This window comes from Chamaea fasciata, unplaced genomic scaffold, assembly GCF_029207755.1.
Source record: "Chamaea fasciata isolate MVZ Bird 193981 ecotype frontalis unplaced genomic scaffold, bChaFas1.0.hap1 SCAF_8, whole genome shotgun sequence".
Classification (NCBI taxonomy): Eukaryota; Metazoa; Chordata; class Aves; order Passeriformes; family Sylviidae; genus Chamaea; species Chamaea fasciata.
In genome coordinates this window covers 29,509,978-29,528,729 of record NW_027094093.1, presented here as the reverse complement: position 1 = coordinate 29,528,729, position 18,752 = coordinate 29,509,978, and the positions used below count along the sequence as shown (strand labels likewise).

The 18,752-nt window shown below is 45.8% G+C and overlaps 1 protein-coding gene across 5 annotated transcripts in view; it reads right to left on the bottom strand.

The window, feature by feature from the left end:
• KALRN (kalirin RhoGEF kinase) overlaps positions 1 to 18,752 on the bottom strand; it is a 473,232-nt gene that overhangs the window by 65,047 nt on the left and 389,433 nt on the right. The window contains exon 36 of one of the 5 annotated variants that reach the window (XM_066190283.1): positions 282 to 1,615. The exons of the other annotated variants lie outside the window; for them this stretch is intronic. Within the exon in view, the coding sequence (XP_066046380.1) occupies positions 1,599 to 1,615 (17 nt within the window). The 3' untranslated portion in view covers positions 282 to 1,598. Of the gene's footprint in view, positions 1 to 281; positions 1,616 to 18,752 lie in introns of those variants that run through there. 5 annotated transcript variants of the gene reach the window in all.

Below are 18,752 nucleotides of genomic sequence, written 5' to 3'. Positions count from 1 at the left end.
TCATTCACCCATTCCCTTGCCTCGAGTTTGTGCCCAGCACAGGTCCCAGACCAGCCCCGGGCACAGTGACAGCAAGTCCAACACATCTGCTGGGAATGCACATCGGAGCAGCCTTCCTGTAATGCCTCACAGCTGGGTGAGCAGATTTCTGAAGTCAAGAGGCACGCATTTCTTTAGCAAAGAAAGGAAATAAAAAGTCAAGACTAACAAGATCCAGAAAGGGCATGCTTTTTTTTTTTTTTTTTGAACAAATCAACATTTATTTCAATGTAGTGAAACAACTTGTTGAAGCACTTCTCTCAGTTCTACTTTACATTTTGTATTTACACTGTCCTCATTCTGTGACAAAAATAAAATAATCTCCAGCCCTGAAGTTTCCAGAATAAGTGTCGCTAGCAGCAAAAATAACAAAGCCCCAAACACAAAGCAAAAATCCCTCGTGATATATTTTGATGGGAGATTTTTGCATGTTCCATAAAAAAAGTCTTAACCCTGAAACTTTATGAAAAGCTATATGGGATGACAAGGAGGAAAATGTCATGTTTGAAGCTGAACGAGAGCAGCATTTGCTGGCCTTTGCAAGTACACTGTTACTTTTAGCATAAGGAACTGTGAAATGCTTAGACACCCACATAGAAGCAGACTTTTTAACTTTGATCAAAGCAGTTCTGCTCTTCTGGGAGCGTAAGGGTACCAGAGTCGGCAAATGCCATCTTTTATCCTGGATGTTGGGCACAAAAACAAACTTTATTACACATGGTTTCCAAGCAGCTGTTAGTAAAACACAAGCCTTATTCTTTTGTGAAGTGTCAAGGGTCAGCTTCCTTCAGCAGCTTCCAAACTGAGCTACTGTAAGAATTTTGAAGTAATTTCTCAGTTAAATGACATCATTGCTAAAGTCAGCTCTGCCTTTTACTTGAAGTCAGCAACCTCTGTGACAAGGTGGACCACTCTGCTAAATAGGGGGAGAGGAGGGAAGACAATGATATTTGAGTATCATATTTAGGTCTCCCTATCTCAAAGGAAGCTCTGGCTATGTACCCAAACAATTCTCCACGGAAACAACAGAAGAGTATCGGTGACAAACTTGGAATTGGAAAAATAAAAAAAAAGCAAGAACAGAACCCAAAGCTTCTTGGGATAGGAAGAAAAACTGCATGTTGAGAAAGAAGGGATCGGTCATTAAACTTTCCAGGCACACAGAGGGCTCGGAAAGCACAGAAAACAAGCAGAACAAACAAACACAACTGTGTGCATCTTAGCGTCAGCTTCTTTTGCCAAATGCAGTAGCTTCCAACATTCAGCAGCTGCCTCTTGCTTTCTAGTGCTGTGGAGTTCTCTTTGGTACTTGGAGGCTGTGAGGAGCTCCGGGCAAAGAGAAAGTCTTTGTCCATTTACCAACCAATTCCAAAGGCGCTGATCTTGAATAACTTTACTAAGCAAGAGTGACACAGATGTCTAGGAAAGGGGACTTTTCTCTTAGTAAAGTTGTGGTAGGTGCAGTGGAAACCCAAGGCAATCTACATGCTTGTCAATTTGTGCCTAGGTAAGAACAGAGTCCTCCATGAACGTCTCTCATTTGTTCACTCTTAAATTATTCAGGCTCTGACAGCCCCTGAAAAGAGAAGAACGGAATAAGGATAAGTCGCAAGTGGCGCAGGGCAGGAGCGGACACCACGTAACCACCAAGAACAACGAGGTTGGGGTGTTTGACAACAGACACACTGCAGCCTCCAGGGCTGGTGCTCAAAGCAGCTTCCTCCACGCCCTTGTCCTCCAGAAATGCCAGCAGAAAATACAAGCTCACAGCAAAGGTACTGATTGGGATGAATTAAGAGAAGTAATGAATGAAGTCAATGCAAACAGCGGTTTGGAAATAAAACACACAGATAAGAACTGCTGGTGCTTGTGACACTTTGCTCTTTGAACACAGCACAGGGAAATGGCTAAGCAGCTCATAGACTTTTAACTGCACACTCAAGACTATCAGTCAGGCTTGTGGAAAGCTTTAATTCATTCAGCTTAAGTAGCAAAACCAGAACACCACTTGCTGTCCCATATAACAGGCTCAAGCGATCTGTCTTGGTTTTTCGTTTGACAGCTCGGCAGGGAGCAGCTCTGTGAGGAAGCTTCCCCGTGATGCCAGTCAACAAGTTTATCAAATTTCAGGTGACAAAGTCACTACTGCACTCTATCTGCGTCAGCAAGAAGGATGGACAGGAACTCGAAGTCTCAGAGAGCATCTGCTACATGGGAACAGGAGAGCTCGCTCTCTGCAGCACCCTGCTGAGGTCTCAACCCTCTGAAGCTGCACCAGTGCCTTGACCCAGACACCAGCCTTCCCAGTGAGGCTAGTCCTAAGAAACTGTTTGATTGTGACTTCTGAAGGGCCACACAGAGCCACCCACACGGTGCCTACATCAGTGCTCCTTACCAGCAGCCTCCTTATGGAAAAAAAAATCTGCATCCAGCTTTGCAGAGATGTGGAGAGGTGCCCTGCATAAACTGCTTCATTCCCTTCTGCATCACCCAGTCTCATTGCAAACAACTGTAAAAATGCTCTCCCAAGCAACATGTCTAATAAACTTCCATTAAAAAAGCCATCTTCTCTATTGCCGAGTGGTTATTTTCTTTTGGCTCCATCTTTCAAAGGAATCAGGAAAAAGAAACACTTACTTGAACACAACAGCAAGTAGCAGAGGTTCTTTGATTCTACAAAGGCTTTGTTGAATACAGGTGACCTGTTACTGCATTTTAAGATGTCTGATCACAGACATCACCTGCCTGATAGTTTAGTATCTCCAGGACAAGTGACTACAGTGAATATTCAGCAAGCATCAGCTTTTCAGTGTTTGTCTGGAGCTTGCCTTGCTGTAGTCTTAAACACACTGCCAGATCAAATTTTACAGCAACACAGCTCTGAGCAGCTACTGCCCTGCCATGAGCAGCTTGGAATGCTCCAACTTGGATAATTTATCTGATACTAAGACAAAGTCAACTAAGATGCTGCTCTCTGCTCAGCACCTGTGCCCTGGCAAGAGCTGTGTTCTGCTACTATGGAGCTGGAGTTACCGCTAACATTCAAAGCATTTGCCTCCTTCTTGCCTAAAGCTATGATTTTCCTTCTGCTGTCCTAGAAAGAATCCCCGCTGATTAATATTTATTCCATTTCCTAGTGAAATCTATTCAGCCCCCACATGCTTCAGCTGAGAGTGATGTTTGAACATTGTGTTGATCCTCAGAGTTCAAACTGCAGAAGGTACAAAGAATACCAGACTTGAGGCACTTCAATGGTATTCACCGTGAATCATCATTTTACATTGTACCACTCAGACACATTTGGATCTAAAATACATTTGCATTTCTAATTAAAACAGATTTCCATTAGTAACTAAAGAATGTCTTAAATCAGAATCCCTAGGCCATGAAAGCTAATTGCACGATGCTAAAACTGGATTTCAAAAATATACATATTATACCCCCTGCAGGATTAATTAGGCAACATCTCTTCAAAAGAGTTCTCAAAAGTGTATTTATTCAGCATGCGGTGAAATTATACCGGTTGTGCAACACTTCCCATGGCCTGCCTTGGCTCACGCTCCTGTGGCAGGGGAGGGCTGGAGCCTTCTTATCAGGGGTGCTCAGCACGGACAAATTGGATTCAGGACTGCAGTTGATGAGCAGGGACATGGGAGCAGGAACTGCAGCTCTGGCCACAGTCAACCAGCACCCTGGGACAAGGTGATCTCGGGTATGTGCATGATGTGCTCCCCACGACATGCAGGCCTACAAATAGGCTGAAATCAACGGCTCAGTCTGAATCTGGAAGCTGTAACTGCTGATGATCGGATGCTCGGTTGGTCACTGGTTTCCTACACGGCCTCAAGGAAGGTCCTAAGTGCTGACTGAGCTGTAATGTGTTTTCAGGGAGGTTATGGCTGTACCACGTGTCTTGAGGATGTGAGAAACCTCTGCTCATCAAAGCTGCATGTGCCTTATGAAGGGAGGAGAAAAAAACCCAACAGAGCCTAAGAGGTCCTTGGCGGCTACAGTCTGTAGCTGTAATTGTCAGCAAGCCTCGACTGCATGAAAGTGTCTCCTCAGAAGATTCAGCTGTAGCTGGGGATGTGCCACTTCCAGCTTTCTTCTGTGCTCTGAGCTGCTCGCTCCACGTGAAAAATGAGCATGGAAAAATTGTCAGAAAACCTTACAGTGGAGACACCTCCATGGTCACTAAATTCAGTCCCTTTTCATCACGGGCCATAGTCCATCACTTTCCTAAATGTTTACTTCAATGTTTTCTTGTGTCGGTGAACAAGAGATCTTTGCTCAAAACTCACACGTAGACTGTGCTTGTGCTTTCCTGTACACAGCAACTTTAAATTTCCATGTTTAACTTACAACCTTCCAATACAAAAGATAATAATCTCCAGCAGAAACCACCGACTGGTTCCTCAGGGTGATGTTTGCTAATGGGTTCCCAGCAGGTCTGGCTCCCAGGCTTCACCCCCTTATGGAACTTCACAGCCTGGAATGTCACTTTGCAGGGGATCCAAGATTTCAAAGCTGTTGAGCTGTCCCAGGACTAGCAATGGCCGCACCACATGGGGCAACCAAGTGCACTGGGATGCATCAAGGGCAAGAGAATAATAATTACTAACTCATCATGTGGCAACACACAAAACAGGAGAGACACTTTTTACATTTTCCAAAAGTAGCCACGGTTTCTGCATAGTAAAGGAGCACCCACAACCATTGGGAAGTACTGGGAAGTCAGGGAGTAAAGTCCAGTCAGGACTTTCTGCAACATGATCTTATGTGTGCTACATTATCAAAAAATAAATGACAAATACATGAACTGAAGTGTATATAATGGGTTCCATCAAAGGGAAGAAACCCTATGGCTGTTCTATTACTAACTGATGTAATTCAGCTTGCAGGTTCTATTTTTCATCTCATTAGAACTTCACTGGAGACATTTTCATATTTTGTCCTAATTATGTGAATGAAGCCCAGGTGATGTGTGTGATTCCCAAGTTCTCAGCCTGCCAGGGTGAGCATTGTGGGGCTGGTCCAGGACAGAGGCTGAAGGAATGAGAGGCAGGTCAAACTCAACAGGAGACCCAATGGGATGCATTAGCTACCTTTAGTTCAAGGACTGATTTGTGTTTCAGTATAAACAACCACATCAAGCGACAGGAGCTAAGAGCAAACATAAATTTTTGTTTTGCGGTTTTCCAATGGCAAAGAACGGTCAAGGGAGATGATTTCAGCTTATCTCATTAGAGATAATCTCATTATTTTCTAATAATTCTTTACATGTCCTCAAGTCCTACTTGTGATCATCTTTTTAAAGAAAACATCCAGATGTGCTTCTATAGTTGTATTAAAAAGTAACTTCACATGACACAGAACCGTGTGATGCAATATTAGCAATTGAACTCTTCTGCAAGAGCAACTGATGCAGTGGCTAAACTGGCAGAAAATTGGATTTCCTTACTGTACTGAAAACCACAGGATCTGGAGATCCCTGCTGTAATCACTAACTGCCCAACCAATTCCTCTCTTTTGAAAAGAAATTGCAACTTTTGCCAAATATGAAAATGCTTTCATAAAGCCTGTTAACAGACAAGAATTAGACTGAAATGTAACAGTGTTCTGGGGTGCTTGAGAAGTATCTTGATGATATTTTTAGACTGAAAACTTTGGAAGTTTGAGGGGTCTTAAGTTTGAAATGACAGATTAGTTTTCCTAATGCACACACAAGTTTTAACAAGGTGTGTGCTGAAACATAACAGTTCGGGGAAAAAACCCAAACAAAATCCTTCTGGGGTCATGTGAAGTAACTGCCCTTTTTGTTTCGCTTCAAAATGGAGAGACTTTATTTCAGCATCCGTGCATTGAATTCCTGAACAATACATCTATCTGGCACTTATTTTATAGGAAAACAGCATGTTTAATCACCCCACCTCTTCACACTGAGCAGGGAGTTACCCAAGCTAGGTTTTTCACAATTATCTGTTCTCTTTTCCTAAGAATAAAGTCTCCTTTCTTCAGGTTTTTGACAGGATGAATAAGCAATAAAGCCTTGTGGGTTCTTAGATGCTCCTTGGAGTGATTGGGAAGTTTTGGAGCTTTGCCTGCATAAAAGCAAATCCCATGTTTCTTTAAAGCTGGATGAATTTATAAAAGTTGAAAACAACATACCAATCTGAATAATAAGAATCCCCACCATGTATTTGTGCCCAGACTAGTAACTGAAAGTTGATGTTTATAGAAACTCTTGCTACCTCTTTTTCACATATGAATTAGTATCTGAAAGTTTATTTTCTGCATCTTGTACATAACCACATGTCAAAAGACTGCAAGATTAGTCACAACAGGGAAACATGAAGCCGGAGGTTGAGGAGCTAGCTTGTATCAGGAGAGACAGAGCTGTCTTGCAGTGCATGTAACTTTCAAGAGAGAAAATAATAACACTATTATTGCTTGGATCTCGGAAACTGAGAGAAAGTTGCTACAGCATCCCAACACTGGCACTGACATGATAAACATTCAATTTACAGAAATTTACACCACTGGCTGGTGGCAGATGAGAGCAGTGGGCACAAAGTCATGTGCAGCAACCAGCACTTCTGAAAAGCTCAAACCTTCTGTGCTCTTGGACACTTCATATTTGACAGTACTCAGACAAATCCACTGAAAACGTGACCTGCTGTCTCTGTGAACAAGGTTCCTACCCTCAAGAAGCCCTCCCGCAAACAGGACTCAGTAATCCTACAATGAGGGGAACACTGTTCCCCAGCCTGCCAGCAGAGCAGTGGCCATGCTTCTCCTTCAACTGTCCATATTCAGAGGTTACTCATCAGCCCGAGGCCTTCTCCTGAACTCCTCCGATGTGTCATTGCCACACAAATGCCAAGAAGTTCAGAACAGTGAGTCTGTTTACCCCGACAGACCGGCATGGGGACTGTCAGTCATGCTTTTGGGGCATGCTAACTGAGGACTATGTGTCACGAGGGTGTAGAGCAGGTGTAAGAAAGCAGTTTCACACCAACAAAAAGAGTGACTTTTTTTTTTTTTTTTTTGCTTCACCTTGTCACGTTAATCCTGCTTGCTCAACTGAGCAGCATTTTCATCAACTCTTTTGTCCCCTCCAATAACTCTGCTATGACCTATTCTGCTACGACCTATTCTGACTCCTGACTCAGCCTGCAGAGGTGGGAAAACACAGGACTTGGAAGAGATGTTCCTGTCATGGGCTAACCAGTTTTCTCTTAATAGAACTGGAAGGACATAGCAACAACTCTTGCAAACCTCTCCATAGCCATTTGCTCATGAATTTGCCAGGACAAAAAGCAGAGCTCAACTCTGGCATGAGACGGAGAGAGACTGCCTACAGAGCACCAGTACACTTGATCCTCTTGACTTTGCTGAGATACAACTAATGAGCAACAGATGGACATCACCCAAGGAGTTTATTTGGGAAACCCAACAGTTTCCTCATACTTCTCATTCAAGAAAGACCAGGAAGCTAAGCAAGCTTTGGTTGATACCCTTTATTTTACTATTGTTTTCTCCTCTGCCTCAATTTTGACAGAGCTGCTTTGGCCATGCATTCCATTATGCTTTACACAGTGCAACCACGGCTCAGCCTGAAGCACAAATAAAATATGTTCAAATTAGGAAATGTTATGGGCTTGAATATATTACTGCAGATCACTCTCTTACTACCACTCAGCACAAAGGTACCAGTTCCCTCAGCAAAGCTCTGCAGCTCCCTGTAACAGTGTCAGCACCTTCTATAAAAAGCACCATCAGATCTCACTTTTTACCTAATGAAGAAATAACTTTTATTAATGTGCTGTTGACAGCTCTTGTGATGATGCTGGTTTTCTTAACTTCCAGTTAAGGCTCTGTTTCTGCCCAGCCAGGAAAGATGTACAGGGTGACTGGCTGAGCCCCCTTCACTGCACAGAAGACACTATCACTCTGTCAAGACAAGCCTTCCTTTTTCATCTTACAGAAAACACCCAGTAACAAATCAAAGATTTAGGCAAGAAGAGGAAAAGGAAGGAAGGAAGGAAGGAAGGAAGGAAGGAAGGAAGGAAGGAAGGAAGGAAGGAAGGAAGGAAGGAAGGAAGGAAGGAAGGAAGGAAGGAAGGAAGGAAGGAAGGAAGGAAGGAAGGAAGGAAGGAAGGAAGGAAGGAAGGAAGGAAGGAAGGAAGGAAGGAAGGAAGGAAGGAAGGAAGGAAGGAAGGAAGGAAGGAAGGAAGGAAGGAAGGAAGGAAGGAAGGAAGGAAGGAAGGAAGGAAGGAAGGAAGGAAGGAAGGAAGGAAGGAAGGAAGGAAGGAAGGAAGGAAGGAAGGAAGGAAGGAAGGAAGGAAGGAAGGAAGGAAGGAAGGAAGGAAGGAAGGAAGGAAGGAAGGAAGGAAGGAAGGAAGGAAGGAAGGAAGGAAGGAAGGAAGGAAGGAAGGAAGGAAGGAAATAAAAAAAACCAAGACAGTAAAACAGAAAATTGCAGAAAGAAAACCAAAAGTGTAAGAGATAGGACAAGCTGGAGGGACAGAAAATTTAAAATAAAAGCTTTACCAAGAGCTTAGTACAAACAGAAACCCACTCAACCTTTCAACTTTAACAAACTGAGATTTAAGGTTTGACATTCAGATTAAGTTTCTTTTGTTCTGAAATTAGAAGTTTGCATACAACCAGCAGCCTACTCAGAAGAGCAACTGCTTGAGGAGTCAGAGGATGTGCTCTTTACTGAAGCCAATACAGCACATCCATTTAAATCCATCCTCCTGGTTTCTGGCTACCCTCAAGTAGAAAGTGTACCATAGTCTCACCTGAAGCCATGCTGCAGCCATACAATATTACTCATCTGAACTCGAAAGTTATTCTGACAATTGATTACTTTTAACCACAGACCCTCTTCTTTGTCTGTACCTGGCACACTCACAGCCAGATCAAGTCCAGTAGATTGGAACATCTGTCTCCTTGTGCTCAAAGAAAAGTATTTCCTAGACCTTGCTTGTGCTTTCCAACCTCCAGGTGTCCCTTTGAGCAGTGAGACCCCAGCATGCTCCAGTGTGGGCTAGAATTGAATGAGTTGAAGTACTGCAAAAAAATGTCCCCTAAATAAGGCCCCAGGTTTAAGGCAGCACAGAGAATTTAATTCCCAGGTTAAATCTGAGACACTGGCAGTCTTTACAGCTCCCTGTGCACCAGAGCCTGGAATTTAGTCTCACCCAGTGTCCATGTTCCCACTCACTGATGAGCTTCAAAGCCCTGTGCAGAAGGTAGTGCAGAGGAATGGCACTCACACACTGGACTTGGCTCTGTGCTTAAAGGCAACAAAGTTTTGATGTCCTCACATCCAGGGCATGCAGCTGACGGTTTGCTTTAGAAAAGGCATTTCACAAGCGGGAATCCCTCCCATCTCTTTATTTTCCCTCTTTTCCCTTTTAAAATAATCTCTAATCTGAACCACACAGATAACTGCAGAGAGAGACTTCATGTTAAAAAAAAAAAAAGATACATTCAATTGCAAATCCTAAGCTGATTTCTAAGGAGAGTTCAATGACTTTCTAGCTATCAGAAAAGCATCAGAATTTGAGCCCTTTTACCAGGGACAGTTTTGCAGCATTAAGAAGCATCCTGTTACACTAGGTCATTTTGCACTTCTGCACTTAGGAGATACAGCAAAAATCCTTGTTTGCACACTCTTGTCTTAGTAAGGCCACTGGCCTAAAGACTATGCAAGTGTGCTGCTCCTAACTACCCCTTTTTATGGCTGAAAGCAAGTGACAGACTCTTGCTCTGAGGCACTCCTATATTAGGATTCATATCTCTCTATACTGCAGAACAGAGAAGTAGTCCTTATTTAGTTCCTGCAGGCAACTATCGGGGTCAGAGGAAAATTGCAAATGGTACTGTCACTTGCTTTCTCTGGATGGATCCCAACAGCTCTGTACATGGGCAAAGCTGACTAGATCACAAACTCACCAAGAGAAACAAGCAAAAAAGCAGCATCAAGATCTTTACTGCTGCAGTGGAATACTAATGCAAAAGAGTTTGAGTCATCTGTCAAAATCCTTCAGAGAAATGCCCAGTTACACAAAACTTACGTATTTCATGATACACAGGGGACCTTGGGTTTGGGATTTCTCGGCTCTGTGTTATTGCTGCTATTTAGGAGATCAAGCATCCACATCACTTCCAAGCTCCATGGAAAGCAATGATGCAGCTCATACCAACTATCTGGGCACAAAACCTATGTTTGACACAGAATGCAGGCTCATCTTCCCTATTTCTCTCACCAGACAGTTCTTATCCACACAAGAAAACCTACTGAGTTGTTGCAAAAGATCAAGGTACATCAGGCAGTGGCACCAGGAAAAAGCAGAGTCGAATTTCCAAAGGGAAGGGTAAGGTCACACATGGGGCAGCACTGAGATTAGCTCTGAGATGCTTCACACCCATCTGAAATACAAACTACAGTCACCTATTTGCACTGTGAGATTGAGATCAGTGAGAAGTCCTGGAAAGAACAGTGTCCCCCCACAGGTGATCGCTGACAACACCCAATACATGAAGTTAGAGCTTCAGAGCTCTGGTTGCCACATTAAAACATCTCCAAATTTAATGGGAGAAGCTGCCAACAAGAGCACACTGATGCTGTAATCTGGGGCACCTGAATCCCTTGTCAAATGTCAGGTTTGGTACCTGCTTTAATCCTGGGAGTATTTCCACCATCTTTGGTTTTCCTTACTAAATACAACATGTCAGACAGCCTTTTAGAACTTTTCACCCGAAGTTTACAACAAAGGACAAGAAAGAAGTAAATCCATCTGTATCACAAAACACTTTTTGTTACCAACCCAGTAAACTAGAACTGCAAACACAGTTAACATTTCAAGCAGAGAGAGAAGAGCCAGCTGTTTCCCCTTCCCCCTTCTAGAGACCTCTGTAGGCAGGACTGGCAGCAGGGAGATTTTAATCCGCTGGAATCAACATTTTGAAGACCAGAGCTCGAATACTGCTCCAGCCTGCTGCATGGGCCAACACATTAAAGCACAGGCTGTCCAAGAGACTTGGCTTTCACAGTGGCTTACTACCACAACCTTTCTGCAGGCAGCCCTACCCCTACAACCAGATTACATGTTCCTTCTTAAAGGCTGCAAAACAGCAGGGTGGTGTGCATTGACCTCAAGAATCATTTCCTTGGCACGAAGTGGTTCGTCCTCCCCAGGCTAAAAAAGAACACATCTTATGAAGTAGTGGCAAACTCCATCACCAGTCAGTTTGCTGGTGCCACCACAGAAGTGTGACTAATTCAGTAATCGGGGAAAGAGGGCTCCTGCATTGCAAAATGTGTGCCCCAAGAAACGAGTAGGCCCACCCATCCTCAATGTCATCTTAATCTGCTTTTTGTCGTTGATTCGGTAACTCTGGAAAACACTGCATTTGAAAGCTTTAGTTATTTAAAAAAAAAAAAAAAAGACACAAAAGCCAAGTTTTGTTCAGGGCATTTTGCTTGGCCATTCAGAGAACAGGAAACATCGAAATACCACAAGCAGATCTTTGAAAAACCTCACATTATCCAGAACAAGTCCAAGACCCATATCACAGCATAAAGACTGCAGGCTGCAAAACCTTCAGTCAATGCATCTGAGCTGTGTTGTTCCACATAAAAGCCAGATTTTGGTTTTATTTTTACAAGGCACTCCAGCTGCCCTGGCTTTCCCACATCTCTCTCAGCAGTTCAGCTCAGCCAGCTTCCCCAGACCTTCCCCCACCGCCATTCAGAGATTTGTGAACTGTGAGAAACAGATGTTCTCAAAGCATTTTGCTCGTACTCGAGCCCAAGAAAGACTAGAAAGGAAAGGGGGGGGAAAAAAATCATTTAAGCAAATATTTCTCCCCGCCCTGTTGACCCTACAGTCCCAGGGTGTTTCCTACCAGCAATGATAAAATGTGAAACTATAAGTGTAAAACTGTATCAACTCCCGCCGCCTCGCTCGCGGTCTCCGTTACCGGCTCATTTGTCGCTGTCCGCGGGCCCGCGGGCACCGCTGTCCCCCGCTGTCCCCGGGGCCAGGGGCACCGCTGTCCCCCGCCGTCCCAGGGGCCAGGGGCACCGCTGTCCCTCGCTGTCCCCGGGGCCAGGGGCACCGCTGTCCCCCGCTGTCCCCGGGGCCAGGGGCACCGCTGTCCCTCGCTGTCCCCGGGGCCAGGGGCACCGCTGTCCCCCGCTGTCCCCGGGGCCAGGGGCACCGCTGTCCCTCGCTGTCCCCGGGGCCAGGGGCACCGCTGTCCCTCGCTGTCCCCGGGGCCAGGGGCACCGCTGTCCCCCGCTGTCCCCGGGGCAGCCAGCGGAGGGACGCTGCCTCGCCGAGGACACCGCTGAGCCCGCGACCCCCCAGCAGCCCCCCGGGACATGCTCCCCACGCCGGGCCCCACCGACCTGTGCAGGAGCAGCAGCAGCAGCACTTCGCCAGGAGCCATCCTACACCGGAGCGGGCGGGATAGCCGCGCCTGCCCGCTTTCATGCTGCCTTCGGGCTGCTCATGGCAAGGAGCCACCGGCCCGCTTGCGAAAAACGACAAACCAAATAATAATAATAATAATAATAATAATAAAAAGGCCCTAAAGCAAAGCAAAAAAAAAAAAAAAAAGTACTCGTAAGTAGGCGAGCAGCGCGGCGGAGCCGCTCCGGCCGCGGCGCCGGCAGCCGCTGTCCCCGCCGAGCCGGGCGCGCACCTCCGGGGGCGGCGCCTGCAGCGGGGGGCGGCGCGGGCGGAGCGCGCCCGGCCCGGCCGGAGAGGGGGGGCTGCGGCCAGCCCCGGCTCCGCCGCTGCTTGGAAAGAAAAAAAGAAAAAAAAAAAAAAAAAGGACTTTTCAGGAGGAAGAAATGCAGAACTGCGGTATCTGCGCCCGGGCAGGCGACATCCGAGATGAGGAGCGAGAAATAAAAACTGCCCGGGAGGAAGTTTGCTAAAGCTCTGATACGTTGCGGATGGTGGGGGGTTCCACCAAAGCCTTTAAAAGGCAAAACTTGTACTGCTCTGGGTTTTTTTTTTTTAAACTTCACAGTATTCTTGGCTTCCCTCCCCGCCCTCAGTGCCATTCCTTAACTTAAGCATCTGACAGCTAAAACTCTTTACAACTGGCTGGAAGTACTGCGCAGCCGGCTGTGGTCCCGAGGGTTCTGCCTGCTTCCTGCAGCAGCAGACCTGCCTGAAGCACTGCAGAGGGAATGCCTGCCCTTCTGACACACGGACCAAGACACTCCAGATCCAGAGGCACAGCTTGCTTTGGAAGGTGCCAGCCTGTTGTGTTAGGATTTCCCACCTAAAGCCTAGCAAACTGGAGGTGCCAAAACCATCCTGAGCCTTGCTGGAAGGCAGCTGGTAGGAGAGGTTGGGCAGGATTCCAGAGCAACAGCATCATAGTTTTGCACTCTTGCATCAAAAGCTGAACAAATCCAACAAGCCACTTCTCCCAGGCAGACAGGTATTGAGAGGAAACGGCAGAGAGGAGATGTGCCATGCTTTTGCCAGGGCTTCAGCCCGACTGGGCATTGCTCTACTGGTGCCACAGACTGCTGATATGGACTAAGGATTTTGGTAATGGCTTTGGGGTAAGTGCCACTCCCAGGGGGCCAAAGGCCATTTCTGGACAGGAAGGAAGGGTTGGGGACACGGCAGAGTGCTCACAAACCCACCTCAGGTTGCGCCTGTGTGGTAGGTGCTGTTGTCCAGGGGCAGGCCTGGACTGAGTGATTCCATGTTACCCTTGGGTGGGATCATGCAGACCCTAAAGGACTCCTGGCAGAAAGACCCCAGTACCTGGTGCCAGGCGAGGGACAGAGGCCCTCCCTGAGAGACTCCCTCCATCACACTGGCAAATATGAACCCTTCCTGCTTCACTTCTGGCTGCTCTGCAAGAACTGTTGTTTGACTACAGCCTCACTGGAAGGACTGACAACCTTGTAACATGCCTGAAGCATGCAAATTTTCCTGCCAATGCCCTTGAGCACCAAGGTGTTTTCAGTACGAGAACAAAGGGCACTGTAACTGTTTCCCATTTGCTGTGTGTTGTGTCTTTCTTTGACTTGGGTCTTTGCCTATCTGGGAGCTGCAAGGGAATGTCTCGAGGGTGCACGCAGGGCTCTCGTGCCTGTAGTAGGGAGATAATATGTCACACATGAAATAGAAACCACAGCTGCAGCCAGAGAAGGAAAAGATGGCCTGGGAACCAGCTGGGACACCCTCACCTTCTGCACCTCTTCCTTTCTGTGTTTGTCCCTGCCATGGCTCTCCGGGCAGCAGCTCAACTCCTCAACTCAGGCCCTCTGAGGGATTCAGGAAACTCGCAGCAGGGCTCCTCTGAGAAGGCAGCTCCTCATGTCTCTGCTTTCTACGTTGAACTGCATCTCTCTTTTCTACCCTGCCCTTGCACAGCATACCAACCTCTTGCCCCATGGGCTGGCTGCCCCCACCTGATCTCAGCCTGCTTTCTGCAAGCAGAGAAGGGGTAAGGTCTTCACTGGCATTTCACTGCTCAGGTGGCATCTGCCCAAACCTGCAGTACAGGACCTGAGGCAGGAGCAGGCCATACATAGCACCTGGTTTAACAGATCCCAGCTCTTGGTGGGTTTTAAAAATCATCTTAAGAAAACCCTTAACACTCCTCATTTAAGAGACTAGGAAACAGCCTAAGCTGTTCACCTCTAGCATTTCACCTCTAAATTCCCACAACTCCTGGAAGAGTTGTCCACCCTGAGGAGCCCTGTGGGTCTCTTCCAGCTCAGCATATTCTGTGATTCTGTATGAGCCCGGCACCAGGGCATGGCATGCTGGGGGGAGTATGGGGAGGCCTGGGGGGAACTGGGCTGATCAGAGCCGTCAGCTGAGAGCCAGAGTGGTGGAAAAACACGGAGGGTGTGCCAGCAGAGGCACCACAATAACCCTGCCAGGGAGTGAGGCTTCGCTAAACCAGCGCATGAACATGGAGTCTGAGACTGTGAGGAGGGTTGGGAAGCAAGGTCATAGCTCTTGTAATTGCAGCCAAACTTTAAAACATAATTAAGGTGCAATTTCAGGTCTTAAAAAAAACCTTCTTCCCTAATTAAAACAGAATTGAAGTAATTATTGTGGGAGGAAGCAGGCTCTGCCCCTCCCCGGTCTACAGTTCCAGCAGTGTTGTGAAGGTTATCTCTACAAAGTTGCTCTTTAAAAACACGTACATCCACTCACTGATGAATGATGGAATAAATATTTCACAAAATAAGGCTGAAAACCATATTCTTAATAACCACACCACATCAATTAGCTCCTATAAAGAAGAGGGGGAGACATGCTGTGGGCAGTCTAGTTCAGCTCCAGGCCCAGCTGGGAAAAACATCTGTCAGCAGCAGCCAATAGCCATTATGCTGCCAGCTGCACTGAGTCTGTAACTTCAAGTAGAGAATTCAGCCTTTGGGATGTAGAAGTGTTGCAGAGATTGTGTGGGGGTGGAAATCTGTACAGCCCACTTGCCCAAGGTGAAGGCCAAGGAGCTGCTTGTCTGGGACTGGATTATTGGGCAGGAAGAATTTACGTGTGACTGTGGTCCATGAATTATCAGCGTGTCCCCTGACCTGACAAGGAAAACATCCCTGCCCCTGCTCTAACCTGTGCCTCAGTCTAAGAGTAGAGTTATAGAATGGTTTGGGTTGGAAGGGACCTTAGAGGTCATCTTATTCCAACCTGCTGCCATAGGGAGGGGCACCTTACACTTGATCAGGTTGCTCGAGGTCCCATCCAACCTGGCCTTGAACACTTGACAGCCACAATGTCTCCAGGCAGTCTGCTCCAGTGCCTCACTACCATCACAGCAAAGAATTCCTTCCCAACATCTAACTTAAATTTCTCCTTTTTTACTTTAAAACCATTCCCCCTTGTCTTATTACTATCTGCCTGTGTAAAAAGGCACCCTCCCTCTTTGCTATAAACCCCCTTTACTGGAAGGCTGAGTCACAGGACTTCTTTAAGGAAACATCTCCTGGCATCACACTCCAAATGCTTCAATCATTACCTGCAGTGGAGTGAAGAAAAAGATTTTATGGCCCTGACTGGCTGCATTTGAAGCTAAGTCTATTAGCAGTGTGCCTGCACCATGGGCCATGTGTGCTGCCCTGCCCAACACCGATGACAGACGGGAAGTCATCTCAGTCTAATGTCGGGATGACAAAGAAATTACTTCTGTCTACTCTTAAATACTCCTTTAGAAATTCCCCAGGCATATGAGTTACTTTTGTATGAAATCTGAGATGGTCTGTAAAAAGTACTGTTGTTGTAGAAGGGAAATAAGTTCTAATAGTTTTACCCAGCCTTCCTGAGAAAAATTTGGGGTGAAAGATGGAAAACAAATTTTTTCACTGCTTTCAGTGCTCCCTCACACATGCAGCAGTTATTTTATTTTCTTAGGTTAAGAACTGAGGGACCTATCTGAGGGAAACAAAGGCCAAAATAACGAGGGGATGTAAACTGGCATGGCTTCATTTTGGGTCAACACAAATGCAGTGAAATATGCCTGGCCCAGATTGCCCTGGAGGTCTGTAATGCAGAACAGCAGTGACAGTATTTCTCCCATAGTAACAGGTGCTGTTTCCTTCCCCCCATCACATGCATAGGGAGATAAATAATGTAATAACTGTCAGGAGCATCTGTTCATTACTTATGCAAGTCATTGTGCTTTAGGGTGTAAAGCAATCTCTGCAGAAAATCCATCCCTATGGACATCACTATCATGGAATAAGATGTACTATGGTTGATTTATTTTTTTAATCCACTGAAGCCTAAGTATTAGCTACTCTTTTCGTAGGGCGGAATAGCAAACCAACTATCTAACAGAAATAACTGATGGATGGCAAGAGAAAGATGGATTTGTACAGTTTAAAAAGCAACTTAAATATTTGGTGTGGCTTGCAGTGTCAAAGTCAGTGCAAACACATGCATCAAATTTAAGTTTCGTCAATAGGGAGAGGTAGGTACCTCTACAGAGCAATTCAGGGGTGCAGGCAGGACAGTAAACACGGATGTTCTGAAAATCAGTGAGAACCACTAGGACTTAGCAGAATGTATTTTCAGATTGAGGTCTTACTTTGGTTCGTGGAGAAATCAGGAGTTACACTGCAGCCTCAGGAGCCCAGTAGATGCTGGTTTCATTACTCATTCTGTCACTTGCTTTCTGGGTGACTTTAGGGAAAAAAATTACCATTTCACGCCTCAATTTTCCTATGTGAAATAAAAGGATATCAGCATTTCACATTCCCTTTAAAGTGGTCTGAACCAGAGATTAGACATCCTACACTGAACAACAGGAAGAGCGGTCATTGTTAGCTGTGTCTTGGAATGAGTGTGACAAAATACAGCTCTGGCACTATTGGTCTCTGGAATTAGTATTTAAAAGCACCTGGATCAATATATCTTCCCTGCAAATGCTACTTGTAAGTCCAGGTAAATCTGAACAACTGGAGGGAAACAGATTGGCAGAGTGAAGCAGTCCTTGCTCAACCAGCACATTTCAGTACATTATTCTTGGCTCTGGCTCCAGCTATTTTCAACAGCACTAAACATTCATTAGATTAAATCAAATGAACCACATTCTTTAAAAATAGCCAGAGCCTTGTCGTGCCAGTTGGAAAAAACAACAAGTTTATTGGGTACTAAAGAAGATAAAATAAATTAAAAATAAATAAATAAATGGAGTTATATTCCCTCCTGGCGCAAGAGAGCACAACTCCAAGGAGAGGTTTTTGGCTCCTCAGTTCAGCACAGTGGTAGGCAAAAAAAAGAACATTCTCAACTAGCTAAACCAAACAAATTAAGAAGAAATATAGACAGTCCAGCACAACCTGCACGCTGAACAGCAATGTAGGCATATATTCAGCAATGTTAGGATATATCATCCTTATCTCTCGTCTGTGGATGTCAGCACGGGGTGGATTTATGGCAGCTTAGAAGAGTTGCTGTGACCTAACAGCATCCTGGCACATCAACTCTACTGTAAAGCCAAAGGCCACAGTCAGACCCATCTGCTCTGCTGTGATGGAGCTCACCTTTACATACTGCTCACAGACCTCTCCCAAACATCACAAGCCCCCACTGACACCAGCCTTTCTTCCCTTATTCACAGCCCATCTTTTTCTCTGCATTCTATGAAGAAGGAAGATCTACAGAAGAAGAGAAGTTGCTTGGAGACTTATCCCCAAAAGTATCTTAAAAAGATCATCAAGTAAAGGTGGATAACTGTAGACAGAATAAGATACACATATTTTCTTTCATGTTATTTCCCTGTTTCAAGGGAATTTAGATTTGTCCCCCAAATATTCAGGAAGGTACAACCCAGGACAGTTTCACCTGCTTTCAGGGTAGAACACACCTGCAGAACACATATGTCCCCCTTCAGCCTCCAGCCTAACTTTGCCTCTCAGAGATCTCAGAGCAGATTCCTACATTGTCCAGTTCCTCTGCTTTCCTGGGCAGAGGACCAATTCTCCCATGTATACAGCTCCTTCCGAAGCAGTAACCATTTGCTGACAGTGAGCTGCTTAAGAAAACAGTTACAAGCTGGTGTAAAGTACAGCCCCGTTACCATCCTCCCAGACCTCACTGTAGGCTCACCTGCCCCTGGACTGGCTCCACCTCTCCAGCAAGGTCTTGTGTGAGCAGAGGGGACTTCTCTGACCTGCCAGCAGTACCACC